Genomic DNA, 18,001 nt, shown 5'->3' with positions numbered 1-18,001 from the left:
ACAGATTAGGAGCATCTGACAGCTTTAATGAACCAGTGAGACCGCGTCCAAACCACTTTTTCATGCTTGACAGCTCCGCTTTGGAGCTGATAGGATACCTTCTGCTCCTCCCAACGTTTTAATCTGTCATCCCACAGAAGCACCGGGTGATTTTCAACAGAAAACAAAGAAGACATCACACACACATGAAGCCCTTTGTTTGATGGAACTAAACTTGGGCAAATGCATCTAATCCAAACTCATTAGCAGCACCATCGTTTCAGTTTGTTTCTGGCGAAGCGGCGCACCTGGAGCTGCTGCGCAATAACCGCAAAAGTTGACCAACAACAACAAAAAAGAAATACAAAAATAAAACACATTCATCTAAATCTGAACGTGAACACAATAAAATAGTATAATACGTGTAGTGTGGACCAAATACATCCCGCAGCATGACTTACCTTGTTGGCAAATGAGGATAAAGTGCGCAACCAGAAGCAGCCCGCTGCATTTACTCTCCATGTTGCGGCAAAAACGCACTTAGCTCGGAGAAGTTCTTGAAACCGAAGTGGAGTCGGTTAATGGGAAACTAGTCCCAGGTCCTTACAGCTCCATGCTGCTCTAACTGCGGTGCTGCTCGTTGTTGTGGTTTGACTGCGGGCGTGTGTGTGTGTGTGTACCGTGTCCTCCCTCCGCTTTGACTGAAGAACAGCCGCCAGACTGAAGCTCTGCACCGCCCACAGTTCGAGGTCACGCCGGCTCCATTTCTTTCACACAACAAACCCGAGTAGCGCTTCTCACACTCATAATGCACTGCTAAGCTCATAGCTAATGGAGGGAAATAAAGAACCAAAACAATAGCTAAGCAAATAAAGAAGAGAAACAGAAGACAAGGAAACAACTAACACAGGTGGCACTCGATGGAAGAAAGATAAAAGTAAAAGGAGGGATGAGAGTGAATGAATTAAAATAAAGCATGCTGTGAAGAAAAAATAAACTGAAGAAAACATAAAGAAAAAGAGAAAAAGCCAAAGAGCCAATATTTGATCTTAACTGAATAAAGAATCTCTTCCTGCTACACCAACTTACATCATCCCCAGACAAAGGAATCAATGGAGAGATTCAATCAGACTCTGAAAAATAAAACATGTTCCAGAAGTTTATCAACCAAGTTTATTTTGTCAACCATTTGGGTCCCACATTCATGACCCGTCTACAAGCTGCCCACTGTGTGTTCTGCAAACCTTAAGTTAGAACTTGCCTTTTATTTTCAGGGGAGGGAAAGATAAAAAAGGAAAAGCAAGTTTTGACTTTTGACACAGGTCATCTAGCTCTTTCTCATGAAAGCAAATTCTCACAAGGGCATTGGAACATTCTGTTAGTGATAATCATGCTGCAGAGACATTCTGTAACTGTGGGTCAAAAGTTTCAATATAGCATCGGGTTCATTCACACAATAGAAAGTTAAAACCTTTAAATGAAAAAAACAAACTGGTAATGTAAAACTACTAATGGAAGAGTGATAACTACACATAATAATTCTAACAGCTAGTACAATCCAAACTGATAGCATATCAAAAAGTGTGTCATTACCAATATGGAACATGCTGTGATAGGTCAAAGCAAGGAACTCTCTAAACAGCTTTGCAAACCTATTTTTGCGAAACATCCTGAAGGCATTGGCAACAGATTTCTAAACTTCTGAATGTTCCAATGATGTCGAAGATGGTCTTCAACTTAGTCCGGTTCATGGTTTTTAAGCTATCACCTGAGAAAATATTGTAGCATCTCTGCAAAGTCATGTTCATCTTAAAAGTTCAAGGTTTAGGGTTAGGGTCATTTGCAGAAACCTTTTGACAGTCTTGTCCCTCAGTAACAGGTTAGTCAGCTAGGTCGAGCAAAGATAAAGGGGTTTCTTCTGGCCCTCCAGACACTGAATTTGCAGTCCTTTCCAAATGCTGGTAAAGGACGTTAAATATCCTCAGTGAAAGCGAGCGTGGAAGGCTAGAAAAAGCACTTGTCACTTAAGGTGATTAAAACTGAGCAAGAGGCAATTTTGAGGCACTTGGAGAAGTAACATGTTTTGAAAGCTTGGCATTACTTTTTAAGCTTATCGTAACCTGATACTGGATGTGTGCAGCAGGAAAGGTTTGTGCAATGATTGCCCTTATGTCAAAGCAAGGCAAGTAATTTCATATTAATGATTGTCCTCATCAAACTCAAATACTCTCTTGACCGCTGTTGACTGGAGCTTTCAAATAAAGCAGTTGTTTTCTTAATTCTTGACAAATATATACTTGTAGACTGGATGCCTTCAACATTTTCAGGTCCGATAAGGCATTCCACAGATCTACCTTGAATCTCAAAGTCAGTTGATTAAACTGACCTTTTCTATTCATCATACCTTTTCATTTTTTTCTTCACTAGCTTCTTGGCATTGTCTTCAATTTCAGAAATAGGTTCTTTACCAAAGGCATTTTCTGTACCATCACTGTTTTTTTAAGTCTCAACAGAACAAGCATCAAGAGCAGTCCTGTAAGGGTAACTTCAACCATCTATTGTAAGTCCCACTGGATTGTCTGAGTAACTGGTAAAGTCAGGGATTAATTATCACAAAATATTTTCAAATGACATAGTTTCTTTAAAAAAAAAAGATTGTTCAAAAATTGCTCTTTTAAAATATACAAAAAAAAAAAAGAAATTAACTGAAGACATTTACTGATGTAGAAATCAACATCAGCCCTCTGGTCTTTTCATAGCAAATCTTGACTGAAAAACAGCTGCTGTATTATTAGGACAGTCAAACCCCTCCACCATGGGTTACTGGGAAAACATAGTTGTTTTCCAAAATATTTCACATGTAAACTTATTCATCTGTAACCAGGTGAAAAATGGTTACCTGTAAATATATAATTTGTAAACCTTGTTTTCCTTTCATTTCATATGCTGGTTTTTTGCCAGCATGTGGTGCTGTTGTAACACAGAGTACCGGAAGTTGAAAAAACCTTTTATTAACATTCTCTGGCACTTGTAAAACGGAAGAGAAGGACCTTTTGATCACCGACTTTATTACCACATAAGTGAAGAATCAAGATTTGCTAATCAATATCTGAACTGTATTATTTGAGCTGCACTTTGATTTGTTGCTGAAAATGTGACAAATAAAATTGCATTACCTTTTCCGTGTACAAAGCTGAAGTGATGTTGCTGACGTCATGTCATGTTTTGTCCTCTTTTAGAGATGCCATTGGCTTTTGTTGAGAACTGATTTTTCTATTTCAGTTTATTATTAAGCTGCATTGCTATGTCTCTGTTGAATGCGAATAGTGCTGTTAACACACAATTTTACTCAAGCTGCTGCTAGTCAGGAGCTTTATTATTACTATAATAATATATTATTACTATAATACAGACCATTCACTTAACAAAATACTATTTTTACTCCATATCTTCAACTTTATATTTTACATTTTTGCAACTCAGAGAAAATTGTTCGTTTTGAGAATAAAGAACCCCTTTTATATGAAGTTCTGTGTGCTCTATTAATCCAAGCTTCACATCATTGTTCAGTGTTAATTTTCAGGCATGCCTTCCCTTTGTAAAACTTTTTTACAGCTAATTTTCTTACACACACATATCCTCTTTTGGTTAGGTCTAATGGTTGCTGACCTCTATGTGTAATTATAATGGTCTAAAATATGTAATTGCATTTGAGAGTATGGCACCCTTATTGAGCATTAAATCAAGTAACTCAAAAAGGAAGTAACTTGATAACAGAATTTATCAAAGTTTATATAAACCTGACCTATAAGAAATATCTGGAGATTTTATTTGGCTTCAGCACATGTGATATGTGCACTGAAGGCACTGAAGAGGTAATCATTCTTGCAAAATAGACATGAAAATCTAAAAATATTTATTATAAAATTTCAATAAGTAAATCAGAATTTAAAATGAATTTCAGATTAATTTAGATGAATGTAATATGATAATAAATAGATATACTAAGAAAATTAGTATATATATATATGTATATATATACACATATATATGTAAATATATATGTGTATATATATGTTTTTTTTTTTCATTTTTGAGATGTGATCTATCACTCTTTATCACTCCTCATGTGTTCGATTGTCAACTTGAGCCATGCCACCAAAACATGGGTTCAACCTTGTCTGATGTGACTCAAAATCCATAAATAGTCAATAAAGTTCCTGCAGGGCATTGAATCTGCTAGTAGATTGTTACCAGTACCAGAGTCTGGCCTACAATTTCGGGAAGGGGGTGTTGGATGTAGTAACGCGGGTGTGTAATGGTGTTTGATCCATTTTTGTGCTACATGGCCGCTTTGAATTGATTGGAGGTGAGGGAGGAAGGAGGTGTCTGCGACAAGGTTTGCTCTGATCAGTTTTTCCAAAATTACAAGATCTTATTTTTTCTTTTATCTACTTAGAGTAGATGCAGCAACATTCTTATTTTATTGCTTAAGTAATCAACTTTTATTAATTATTCTTTTTTATCTCCTGTATTTCTTTTGTTTTGTTTTACAATTAGTAATTTCTGTCAATTCTGGTCAAGAAAAATTCAATCAAATACATAAGACACAAAAATCTTTCCAATATTTTAACTGCTAATGATAAAAGCCACCACTCAATAAGTATATGACTAACATGTATGAATGTAATATCTTTACTGCAGTGTCAGATATTTTCCAGGAACACTGCTATTTTAAAACGGACATAATTAAAACTAAAAACAGAAATATAACAGCTCTGGAAAAAATTAAGAGACCACTGCACTGAACTCCATTGAAAACCTTTTCTTTTTCCTTACACACTGTAATTAAAAGGAAATGTATGTCACGTTTTGCCTTTTTCTTATGCAAGTGTTCTTTTCTTTTGTCATTGCATTGTCTCCTTTTTTTTTTTTACTTTTCCTTATGTAGTTCTGCCTCATTGAGGTAGAATTGCATAGCCAATTCTGATGCAAAAATAGGTAGGTAGGCTTCAACTTCTGCCTATTGGTTAGTTAAGCATTACACTCTATTTGGCATCAACAAAAGTTGCCGCTATTGGACATTCAGACAAAACGCATTTCAGCGAGTGTCTCTGATGGACTCAGAGGGCCATCGTCTGGTTTTTTGTAGTTCAGATGAAGCGGCCACTGAAGTCGGCTTCTGATTGAGGCTTTGGGAGTTCTTTAAATGCCTCTGAAATTATAGACTTTCATAAAAGACAACTTAATTTTGCTCTGCACATTGTTAAGTGTCTGTTACAAAAATTGAGCATCCCTCTTTCGGAACCTCCTACTCTTTATAACATTTCACTTTCAGCATGCCATCACAGCAACATTACTCTTTCAAGGATTTAACAATAGTTCTTATTATGAGCTCAGCAGATGTGCAGTTCCACCAGGTGTTTGCCAATTGCTGCTATGGCTAGTCTGAAGGAGTCACTCTCTGAGGTGGAATCTCGGCTTGGAGACTTCCATATTCATGACTGGAAATGTCTTTACTTCCTAATCTGTTATGGCCAGAATTGATTTTTTTTTTTTGAAATGCACACAATCCCACTTACAGGTTTGAATCATACAGGTTCTGCATCTCCAATTATTTCATGTCTCTCAACATCTTGATTTACCTCAGTGATCAAAAGTTCTTCATCATCCTCATCTCCAATGTTGCTACTGCTACCATTGTCCAGTAAAGTACAAAAATATTACCTATTAATGTCAACAATGGGCTTCAAGTTAAGAACTAAAAGATGTCGGTTTATTATAGAGTCAAAATACTTGCTGAAAATGGTCCATACTGTCGATCAATACTGTGTTCCAAATTAACATGCAAATTGGATTAAAGTGTCATAAAGATAAAATTTTTTGGCGTGCTATTAAATTTATAGATGGTATTGTGTGTAATGGCTCTTTGAATGTTTCTCTTCACAGTACTGTTTCCTGAGAAGCCCGTTAAAAAAAAATCTGCCAGAGAGAAAACAAGTGAATGTGAGAAAGCCCAGATCGTGCTAGAATCTGGATTTTATTTTTATTTTTTTAAGCAGAACTGCATAAGAAGGCAAGATCACAGGGTTTTTTAATAAACAGATTGGGCAATGTACTCAATTACAACACTGTTTTAAAAATTTTAGGTTTTTCTATTTTCTAACTCTTTATTAAATATGGAAAAAAATCAAATACCACACCTGTGAACAACAATCTATCCACAATCTGTGAAAGAATAAGATAACAACAAAATAAGGTATCTTTAGGCACTTGAGAAATAAATTTATCAATACTTTAGATCATGTGTGTCAAACTCATTTTCATTTTGGGCCATAACAAGTTCACAAATGTCCTCTTGGGCTGGTTATGGCAGAATGTATTGATTAAAAAACCAAACTGTTCAAATATTAACAGATAGCTGTCTCTGTTTTTTTAAATTAAATAATATTAAATCTTACAATATTTGCGCTTAAGTTTTTTGTTACTCGCCACATCTAACAGAATCAGGCTTAGGTAGCAGTGTCATAAAAGTGAGAAATACTGCCACCTGCAGGTGTGACTTAACAGTCACTTAAATCCAATGTTTATGACAATTTTTTTGAAAATTTGCAAAAAACTCCAAGTTACGCATCACTGCAAACAATGCGGGAATCTGTTGATTTTGCATAAATTTTTGCAATCGTGGAATTGCAAAAATCTGAAATGACCAATTTGTTATTTGGGGTCTGGAGTCGAGAGGGCCACATAAAAGCTACTGAGGGACAGATTTGGCCATGAGTTTGACACATGTGCCTTAGATTTATTTGGATTTGTAGTAAATGAGACAAATCTGATCATATTACATAGGTGTTTTCCCTGAAGTAAACATCAATTTGAGGATAACTGGAGAGCTTTGCCGACAAATTCAAGCATAACACATCCACCTGACAGAGCCGCTCACCAGCAAAAATTGACCTCACTGGTTTCTGAAAGCTGCTTTATTCATGTTGCGCGAGGGGAGAGAAGAAAAGTCTTGAAGAAAGAGTCTGTAAAGTGCAACCCTGAGCTGTAACTCTGAGTTTCCTAGCAACATGTTCTGCAAAATAAACTCTTAACAATCTGTTTTTTTATTTGCTGTGGCTTTGTTTTTCCTTTCAGGCAGGCTCAATTCTCTGTTCTGTATTTCTAATTGAACAGGTTCCTCTTAGTGGGAATAATCCCCTAAAACTCACCAGCCAACGGACATCTTTCACTCCGTCCATTTGAACAATAGCATCTGGTGAACCATTTGCATGTTTTTTTTCACTGTAATCTCTCTCTGCCTCAGACCTGTTGAATGTTAAAGCTCACAGCTCTGTCACTCCTTAAAAAAAGCCAAAAGAAGACAAAAGCATGAATGCATAATTAATGTAGTGAAGCTGCATTTTTAATTGTTGCTGCTCTTCAAAGTTGCTCCGTGGCATTGTCTCTTGTTTCAGGCCGGCTGCTTCCGAAGGCAGACCTTCATTCGTGTCTTTTTAGGACTGGAGCACTGTCGAAGCACCGTGAGACAACGCTCCAAACTCGCCTTTTTTTTCTCAGGGTGTCTGCCTGTACAATGGACTTCCTTAGCCGCCACACAAAAGAGGCTGGTGAAAGAGAAAAGAAACACCCAGATTGAATGGCATTCCTCTCCACAATGCACTCTGAGAACATGTGCCTCTCCCTCTTTCACTCTCCATCTATTTCCCTTTAGTACTCTGTGATGTTTTGGGATGATGTTGGAGAATCAGGAAGTGGTATATTCTTGCATCAAATAAAACAACTTTACAGATGTGTGTGAGTGTCCTTTAAGCCCCCTGGATAGCCCTCTTAGACTACATAAATCTTAGTGATGGTGAACATGTTTACCTATAACTGAAAATATAGTTTGCTTTTGAAATAATTCAAATTAGCACTATATACGGAATACTATTGATTTCATAAAATAAAACTGTATCATATTTATATATATATATATATATATATATATATATATATATATATATATATATATACATTTTACAATGTTGGTTTCTTTATATATATATATATATATATATATATATATATATATATATATATATATATATATATTATATATATATATATATATATATATATATATATATATATATATATATATATATATATATATATATATATATATAAAGAAACCAACATTGTAAAATGTTGGTTTACAATTAATGCAGCTAATCATTGAAACCCATAGTTTCATACAAGATACATACATCCTACTGGACTGGATTAATGCTTCTCAAAGTGATAGCAGTAGTTTAAAGTGTTCTGAATGTAGCCCAACCAGGATGTTGTTCAGTCTGCAGGGCTAACACCGGCAGTCGTGAGTTGGGAGCAACAAGTTGAGGGTTTTTACCCAACTATTGTTAGGTTGCACATTCAGCCTTACTTGATCCTGGCAAAAAGCTTACCATTCCAATGCTTTTGATTAGTACGAAGAGCCACAGGCTAATCCTCCTGCCCCCAAATATCTCAGCTGGTTATATGAGAAAAGCAAGATGCTTTTTTTCTTCCACAGTCCATCCTCCATTGCTTCAAGCTCCACCTTCATTTCTGTTGTTTATGTCGTCCAGAGAGAAAAAGGAAGGTTTTTGTAGTGGGCGATAGTGTCACGCAGAAACAAGACCCGAGGCTACCAGTCGTCAAATGGAAGCTCTATTTAAGGCCTTTTACTGCACTCACTTTGCTCATGTCGACACAGGGAAAAGGGGGAAACTCTTATATTTACACATAAAAAGCCTGTGGACAGCGGATATGAAAGCTGGCTTTTAACATCAGACACAATTGAGTCTCAAAGCCGAAGTTTTTTGGCTTAGTGTTTTCAATTGAATCAGATCCTCAGGAAGTTTGAAACAAACTGTCTTTTCACAGGTAGAAATCAGTCTTTTTTATAGATAACGGAAAAAAAACCATATGAATATTGTAAATTGGCTATTGCTTTTTGGTGTCACTGCTTTTATTGGAGATGGATTCTGGCCAGAGAAAGTAGAGCATAAGGAAAAGGAGACTAGTGTCACGACCATGACTAAAAGACAAAAAACACCAGTTGAAGCAGTCATACATTTTCAAAGAACATCTGAGAATAATTCAAAATGAAAAATTGGGGCACCCAGGAGCGTTCCTCTGGACCGTAAACGACCCATTTGGTGAGGTACTGTCATCCACAAACTCGCCGACGGGAGTCTGCGATTCATTTTATGTCATAGGCTGGTTGTCCCTCATTATACCTGGTGGGTGCAGGGGTCTCTGAAGGGGGACACAATGTGTTGCTTTGAACAGGCTTGGTCTGGGAAACAGAAGTCCAGTGACAAAACTGACTGTGATGTGGGATCAGGGTCATTTGGAGTTGGCTAAGTGTTGAAGGAGTCCGGCTAGAGGTTTATGGGAGGTTTTGTTATGGGTGCAATTGGGATATACAAGAAAATACTCCTTAAAATTGTTGTGGAGAAAAGACTTTTGGCGATGGTGTGACTGATGCCAGGATGTGTGGAAAACTTGGCTCAATAGAACCAATACATTAAATGACCTCTGACAAAGGTGGGGGACATAAGTTCTGTACAGAATGTGAAAGATGGATGGGAATAGGAGTATAGTCTTAGTGATTGAGGGAGAAATGTTGAGAATCTGGCTTCTGGTTTGATATTATTGGAACTTTGGCGATATGATATGTAGAGATTAAAGAGAGAGAAAAACAAGGACCAGCGAGACTGATCAAAGTTGAGTCATTTGGCTGATTTTCATCAGAACCAACATGGAATGTTCAGCACTCTCCAACCAGTGCCGCTTCTCTTCTATAGCATCGCCATTCCGTTCAGCAGGGGAAAGTCTGCGGGAAAAGAAAGCACAAGAGCAAAGTTTTTCATCAGTACTTTGCCTTTGTTGATTGGGAGAGGACAGTGCCAACCCCCATTTCAGAACGTGATGAAGTCTTTCTGGGGGTTGGGCTGTATGACAATGGGTGTTTGGGAGGAGCGGTTCTTGAGTTCGAGGAAAAATGCATTTTCTTAGGGTGAGCAGGAGAAAGAAATCTGGAAGTGAAGGCTTATAATGGGGCTGTGGTTTGACTGTAGTTTTTGATGAAGTGATAATGGAAGTTGGCCAATCCTATGAACATTTGTAGCTGTTAGCAAGTTTGTGGGGTAGGCCAGTCAAGGACTGCTTTGACCTTCTCTGAATCTGTGAAAACATGTTCACCTTCAAGGATGTAGCCCAGCAATGGTGCAGATTATTTGTGGACCTCACAATTCTCTGCCTTTGGAAGACTAGACAGACATGTTTTTGGTATTCAGCCAGAGATTTGGAGTAGATTAGGATATTGTTTAAATAAACAAATACAGGGACGTTCAGGAAGTTCAGAGGATATCATTGACAAGGGCTTTGAAGACTGCAGGAGCGCCACAGTTGAGCTGCAGTTCCTTGGCTCCCTCTGGTGGGAAATTGTGAGAAGTGAACAGACAAGACACTGCACTGCAAAACACCACACAGAATTCAAAACCCTGACTTCCTAACAACTTAAAACTTTTTTTATAATAAACATATGATGTAGCATATTCCATGCTCATCGAGGAGTGAATGCTGCAAGTCACTGACTCGATGGAATCTGTTGGGTTTCCTTAGAAAACGTTTGGTGCATTTCAATAAGAAAGAACTAAAAACTAAAAATATTTGAAAGACAAAACAGATTAGCTTGGATATTACGGGAGCCAGAGAACAGTAGTAGTGGGGTCGGGAGGTGCTGGTGCTTATCTCTAGCTACGTTCCGGGTGAGAGGCGGGGTACACCCTGGACAGGTCGCCACTCTGTTGCAGGGCAACATAGAGACAAACAGGACAAACAACCATACACACACACACAGAATTTAGAGAGACAGTCATGTTTTTGGACTGTGGGAGGAAGCCGGAGTACCTGGAGAGAACCCACACATGCACAAGGAGAACATGCAAACTCTGTGCAGAAAGACCCCGAGCCGGGACCTTCTTGCTGTAAGGCAACAGTGCTACCAACTACGCCACTGTGCAGCCTAATCGAATACAGAATAAATATAATGATTATTTGCAATTGTACATTGATGGTTCAAAAGATCCAAAAAAAATGAAGTGTTAGTACAGCAGTAGTGATTCCTGATTTAAAGATTAATATTTCAAAAAGAACATCCAAAGATCTGAGTATGTCTGCAGTAGAATTACATGCTATATTCTTAGCTTTAGAATTAGAATGAGTGGAGGTTACTCATATCAGTAAAATAATAATTTGTAATGATTCATTATCTGCATTGTTGAGTATTGAAAACAAAAGTTCAAATAATCATCAAATATATTATATGAGGTTAAGGAATAGACTGAGAGAATATGTGAACATAACAAAAATGTAATATTATTTTGGACTCCTGTTCATTTTGGGTAATGAAAGAGAGTATAGGGCTGATTAAGGAGGCTATTGAAAACAAAGATATTGATATGCCCATAAAGTTATCTAAATCTGAAGGCAAAAGTATAGTTTGGAAAGAAAGTAAGAAGTTCTGGAAAATTAGGTGGGATAATGAAATAAATGGAAGGCATTTATATATCAGAAAGAGCAAGACTTTCTTAAAGAGACAGATGCCCAATTACAAGGTGTTAAGTTACATGGTCAAATTTCTTTTAGATTATATTTAATACATGCAACATTTTAATAACAACTAAAGGTAACATAGATACATGAATGTTTTATAAAATGGCACTATGTGCTTGGAAAACACACAATACTGCCCAATTAGCTATTTGGCAGATATTTAGTTGAAAATTCATACCCTAAATTACATACTTCATTGTTGCAAATACTGACACCAACATGGTGTACCCAGATGTTGGAAAGCTAAAGTCAACCATTTACTTTAAGGTTTTTGATTTAAAAAGGGACTTTTAATCTGGAAACTTTTTTTTTCAATTGTTTACAACTGAAGCATGTTGGTGCCACATATTAATTGATATCTCTATTGTGTGTGTGTGTGCGCGCGGGTGTGTAGGGGTGTGTGTGCATGTGTGTGTGTGTGTATGTTTTCAGTTATTAGTAAACAGACCATTGTAGCCATTCCTGAAGGCTTCTCAGTGGTAGTGTGGGTTTGTGCAAACATGCACACGCCTACTGAGAATTTGGAAAGATATATTAACCTGACAGTTATGTGTCCTTTATCCTATATAATTTATGTTGTATAATTTATACTGCAATACAATGCAATAATAATATAATACAGTAATGAAGACTGGATGAGACAAAACCAGTTGACAAGTTTTTCTGCTTTTGTGAAAGAAAGTGTAGCCCGAAGTTTGCAATGTTTCCAAGGTGAATGACATTTAGAAAATATGCTTAATATAAATCAATCACATTGATCTACATAGCACCTTTCAGCAATGAGGCAACAAAAAAAATAGATATATTTTCTTTTACACCATAAGCATTATTGGCGTGATGATGCAATACGGTTGAAAATAGTATCATGGAGACCCACAGTTGTGATGTGCTGAAGGAGGAGTGTCGGAAAGAGATCTTAGAGAGACATTGGCCAATTTCAAGGTGTCAAATACAGCTATGATACCCAATCGATTTTGTTATAAGTTATTTTTGATGTATACATAATTTTCATAACTACTGAAGGTTGTTATGAAAAGGTGTTAAGTTTCACGCTCAAATTTCTTTTAGGTTATATTTAATACATGCAACATTTTAATAACAATTGTAATAATAAGAATTGTGTTCTAAAATGACTGCAATATGCATCAGTATTCTCCTTTAAGATATACATCTAAGGTGAAATGCAAAAGTGATATGCATCAACATTTAGCCATATCACTGTCCTGCACACAACAATCCTACAATTGGTGCTTCTGACCTCTCCCTGCAGGCAAGGTTGGAGAAGTGTTTTGTACACAACATGGACGGAGTGGGGTTCGAACTGCCAACCCACGGGTTAAACAATGAACTCTTACTTCCTGAGCAAGCATAGTTTCACAAATTAAGCTTTGTTGACATTTGCTGCAAATTGACATGGTTGCAATTTGTTGATTTACTTTGGGCTTTCAGACACACAGAACCCACATTCTGTTGCTATTTTCATGTGAACCTTTAACAGGAAACCTGCCTTCAACCCTGTAACAATTAATACATGTGACTATACAAGAAAGTTTACTTGTACCGCAAATAGAAATTGATTTTAAATAAAACTCCGTATCTCATGTTAAAGTAGATTATCTATTTTCTTTAAATCTTTACATGTTGATTCAAATCAATAAAAATGACATTTTAAAATGTAAATCATTAATATACTTGGACAACAGTTCATAAAGTCCTAAATGTTGCTGTTAGAAAACTTGAGGAACTGTATCTGAACACTAATACCACTTTGTTCTGTTTACTGTGAGAAGTGACTTTTGAACCCTAAATGTTGTTCCTCATCAAACATGTGTTATCCTTTGGGAGCCTGACAGCCTGGGCTCGAAGGTCTCCACTTCCTTCCTTTGCATGATTCTTAAAATGTCTAAAAATATGCGGACAAGCGGATGTTTCTGTTATGTTATATAAGCTTGGAGGATTAAATGTTACGAATGAGAGGTTCCGCAAAAATTTTCTGGAAGTTGTTTCTTTTAAAATAAACAGTCTTAGAAAATGGAATAGTTTCCTGGAACTGCTTCACAAAGGGAGATTTATGCAGTGTAATATTTTTGATCAATTTTAAATATACTTGAGAGAAATGTCATCAGCTTCTCAGGGATGTGCTTTCCTTCTAAAAGCCAACACCAATAAAAAAGAAGTCACTTGTGACTTCTGTCATAGTAAAAGAGCAACAGAGCAAAGAAAGTCTTCTCTCTTCACCATATCTTGTTTTCACATTCCTTCCCAGAGCACAATTTGTTTTGGAGTCACCCTGTATGATAATTTTGTCTATAAACAAACAGTTGTGTTAGAAATAAGAAACTAAAAATGTTAAATTAGGAAAGTTTTGTCCTTTCTTAAATGAGAGATTAGGATGCCCCATGGCTAAACTTTACTTTCATTTATCTCTTAAAGTGATCCAAGATGAGATGAACATGTTGGGCTAACTATGTTGTAATTTTTTAATTAACTAAAAAATTGCTGTTTGTGATATGCCAAAACTCATAATTACTTTACAAATGTATATCTTTTGTTACATATTTTAACCCCTGGAGGTAATCACTTTTCACAGATGGGTTGATGACGTCATCAACCCATCAGGTCTGTTTTGTATTAGGATCTACAGATTGGCTAACTTTACTTGAGTTGTTGTTCTTCATGTTGTGTTTAACTGGTGTAATTTTAGATAACACTAATGGCTGTAATAAAAAAAAAAAAACCAAAAACTGTGAGATGAATCTGAATCACTTCCCACATGAAAAAAAAGAAGAAGTGCGCATCGGGAGAGAGTCAGAGCCAAAAACAACTTCCAAAGGACCTATATTTGTGACCTGAACATTTCTCTTCAGAAGACTTTGAGTCAACTAAGAAAGGCTCTAACTTTCACAAGCTAAAAACAAATACCATGCTGACACTAGTACACCCTACAGTCTAATATCTAGAGTTGGCCTTCTTAGATTGAAATTGATTTATTTTTTTTTTTTTTTGCTTAATCACCTAACTCTGACATAGTCTATAGTAATACAGAATTATCAAATGAAAGAAAAATGTTTGTTTCCTCTCAGGCTGGCATAGGAGGATTTGTTTGAACTTTTACAATTTCTAAGCCTGATTTCAACTTTTAGTCTCTCTATCTCTGATATATTTGTTATTTGACAGGATAAAGTAGTAGTGGGGGAGATAAAGGAGTTAGACTCATTTAAGTCTTTCTCAGCTGTGTTAAAGTGTGTTTGATCCTATTTGTCCAGAAACATGTGCACTATTTCCCCTCACATGGAACCAAAGGACAGTAACTGATTACATAATGCAATTCAATACTCAGGCACGCAAATGTCTGTATGTAGAAGTAATGTTTTTGCACCTACTTTAACTAGTTATATGTTCTTTCATATTAAAAATGTGGAAGAACATATTACTAATAATTTCACAAATTATTGTAACTTAATTTATATTTGATGGAATGTTTGTGGGCAATGATAACTTCAAGAAATGTTTGTGACTTCAGGAAGTTTTTTGTTCCAGGCTAACAAACCTTCAATTGATTTTTTTTCTTGTGATATAGCTATTGTTTATATGCACTTTAGCCATTTTTTCAGCCTGTTATAAAGAGGTCTTTCTAATTGGTTATTGGTACCATTTCTGCTGTGGTATTTTGTACAGCACAGTAGGAGCACATTTGTCCTTTATAACAAACACTTAAACACATGTAATTGACCTCTGCACTTAAAACATTGACAATAATCATTTACACAAAGCAAGTTTTCATTATTTTTTGAATGTTTTTGTATTTTTTTAATAATTAGCATGCAGTCTTTTCCTTCATGCTGGGCACAGCTGCTCCTCATTAAGTAATGTGATGGTTGCTTACAAGGCAAATAGAATTATTACTTGGAGATGCTGACCATAGAATGGATGATCTGTTCTCAACTAGAAAACTCCAAGCAGAAAGTTAAGTTTTATGTTATTCCAGAAAAAGAGGTTACACTTTAGGAACTGTAATACTGGTAATAAATCTAACAACTTCCATAAGATTTATTTCAAAATATTAATAAAGAATAACTACAAAAAATACCGGCAACAGCAGTTCTTTTTGTGGAAATCTTTGGGTCTTCTCTTACTCTGAGTTTATGCTTATTAACCTTTGTAAGTAATGTCATATAATCATTACAGTAAGAATTCACACTCTACTTCTATGGTTTATTGTATATCACAAAAATTATTTGTAAATTATTTGACATCAAGCTATATTTTTACTTTTTTACATTTATGCCCTATTTTTGTAAATTCAACAGTGCAGTGTAATTCCTTCCACTGTCTGTATTTTTTCAATTTGGAGTTTGCATGTTCTGCAGGAATTAATTGGTAAGCAATTCTTTCCAGCTATGACACTATGGCCCTTGATGGGGTGACACTACAGGAAGTAAAGAGCATCCCTGGCAGCGTGAATGTGTGAAACATGTCAGTTGTGTATGTCATTCCAGATGTCTTTTTTCATCACTTTATTTGCATCTATGAAAGCTTATTCTGTTGGGCTTATTGTGTATTGCTTAATATGTAAATTATATAATCTGAATTTGATGTTATAAAATTGAGACTAACATTGCACAATAGAAAAAAATGTCAATGAATAAAGTAGACAACAATGAAACACACCCAAAATAACAAAAAACAATTCTTATCTCGATTCGTAAACTCAAACCCAAACACCTAAAGAGGAAAACATTGTGAGTCATATATGACCTGAAATAAGATCAATAAAAATAGAAACATTAGCTTGAAATACATTTTAGTGTAGAAGTTCATTCCTAAAATATGAATTTGCTACTTTGGGCTTTTTGGGGCAAATATTTCTTGAGGATTATTAGAGTTTCTTTTCAAAATAATTTCTACATCTCACATCCCATTTCATCTTGGCTGCCATTAGTAGACAGCCAGACAGGGAGAGAAGTGGGCTTTGTCTTGAGGTGCTCGATTCTTTAATTATTACAACTGAGGAAATGCAGAGAGAGTGAGGGAGGGAACTTTCTGTTCAGAGGTTTATCGTTGTCTAAGTTTAGATCTTGGCTCACAGACGGTGTCTCAAGTAACAAGGCTGGAGACTCACTACAGCGACTCAACATTCCAGATGGAAACACAGCCACACAGAGAGCTAAACGGAGACAAGCACGGAAAAATTGCGAGTTAGAAAAAGGGAGAGGCAGCATAAGGTTTATTCATGCACTGTCCTGTAACTGGATCTTTTACACAGAAGACACACATTAACTCATAGAGCACAAAGTAGAATATTTGCTCGGAACCTTCTTCCTGGTGGGTTTATGTCTCTGTTCTGCCTAAACTATGACAGAGGAAGCAATCTCAGAACCTCAGCAGTCATCAGCCTCTGGGTCCACTCAACATTTTCTACGAGATGTCATCTTTCATGGCAAGTTTAAGGTGAGTATCATCTTAAGTAGTAAGAACATGAAGAAGACAAAATAAATTGCTCTGATACTACATAAACAGGTTGATGTTTCTTTTTTGTTGTTTTACTTTTTTGATCCAAAATGTTCTTGTCTTACAAATATAAATCTGTCCAAAAAATATTAATGATGCATCTCTTTCAGGAGATAAGAAAGACAATATATTTCCAGATGATAAGAGAGATTCTTCCTTTGAAGTATTTTTTAATTTGGATTTATTTTTGATAGGTATTGATTCCCAGTCAATTGTCATTATTTCACAGACAGTGTTGGTTCTACTGAGAACCCCTGCTGCACCCTCAGAGATTTTGTTGTTTTGTTGACATTCAACCTCACATTTCAAATACCTGCAGCCAACACACCATTCTTGACAGTCCATACAAACTCCACAAAAACTGGATTACCGCTGCAGCTAGACTCAGAGAGATCTGCTAATAGGAGGACATACAATCCTTTTAGCATTTAAATAAATGAAGGACAAAGCTCATGCTGTTTCTAAAATGGTTTGTTTTGGACTAAATATAAAATTGTGACTATTTTTGGCCATCTGTGATTTCCTGACTGAGAGATGAAAATTGTTTTCATCTCTCATAACAAGAGTTAACCCCCCTGCTTTGTTCATTTCTGAGATACAACAATAATGTTTGTGGGTCAGTTTGACCTGTTGAGTGTTTAATCATGCAATAGTGTCAGAAACCAAAAATTCCTCCAATACATTTTTGTATCTGATTATTAACTCCAGAATTAACCATTTCATTCAATATTTGTGAGGTAAGTTTGCTTTGTGAGTGAACTTTTGACAGGAATCAGAAAAGGTTCCCATGAGAAGTTGTATGAACACCTGCTTTCTTGCAGTTTCCTAGTGAATTAAAGAGAGTAGTGAGAAAGTAGGCTTG

The 18,001-nt window shown here is 36.1% G+C and overlaps 2 protein-coding genes across 7 annotated transcripts in view; one reads left to right on the top strand and one right to left on the bottom strand.

Annotated features, from left to right (window-relative positions):
* ptprz1a (protein tyrosine phosphatase receptor type Z1a) overlaps positions 1–751 on the bottom strand; it is a 78,852-nt gene extending 78,101 nt beyond the window's left edge. For 2 of the 5 annotated variants that reach the window (XM_055025415.1, XM_055025416.1), the window contains exon 1: positions 441–751. In XM_055025415.1, the coding sequence (XP_054881390.1) occupies positions 441–501 (61 nt within the window). In that variant the 5' untranslated portion in view covers positions 502–751. The remainder of the gene's footprint in view (positions 1–440) is intronic. The other 3 variants (XM_055025418.1, XM_055025419.1, XM_055025417.1) reach the window with 2 other exon arrangements.
* Positions 752–16,730: 15,979 nt separating this feature from the next.
* LOC129355818 (anoctamin-1-like) overlaps positions 16,731–18,001 on the top strand; it is a 34,358-nt gene continuing 33,087 nt past the window's right edge. The window contains exon 1 of one of the 2 annotated variants that reach the window (XM_055025428.1): positions 16,731–17,079. In XM_055025428.1, the coding sequence (XP_054881403.1) occupies positions 16,984–17,079 (96 nt within the window). In that variant the 5' untranslated portion in view covers positions 16,731–16,983. The remainder of the gene's footprint in view (positions 17,080–18,001) is intronic. The other variant, XM_055025429.1, reaches the window with a different exon arrangement.

Source organism: Poeciliopsis prolifica, unplaced genomic scaffold (assembly GCF_027474105.1).
Source record: "Poeciliopsis prolifica strain line A6 unplaced genomic scaffold, Auburn_PproV2 SCAFFOLD147, whole genome shotgun sequence".
NCBI lineage: Eukaryota > Metazoa > Chordata > Actinopteri > Cyprinodontiformes > Poeciliidae > Poeciliopsis > Poeciliopsis prolifica.
This window is presented reverse-complemented; position numbering and strand designations above follow the sequence as displayed.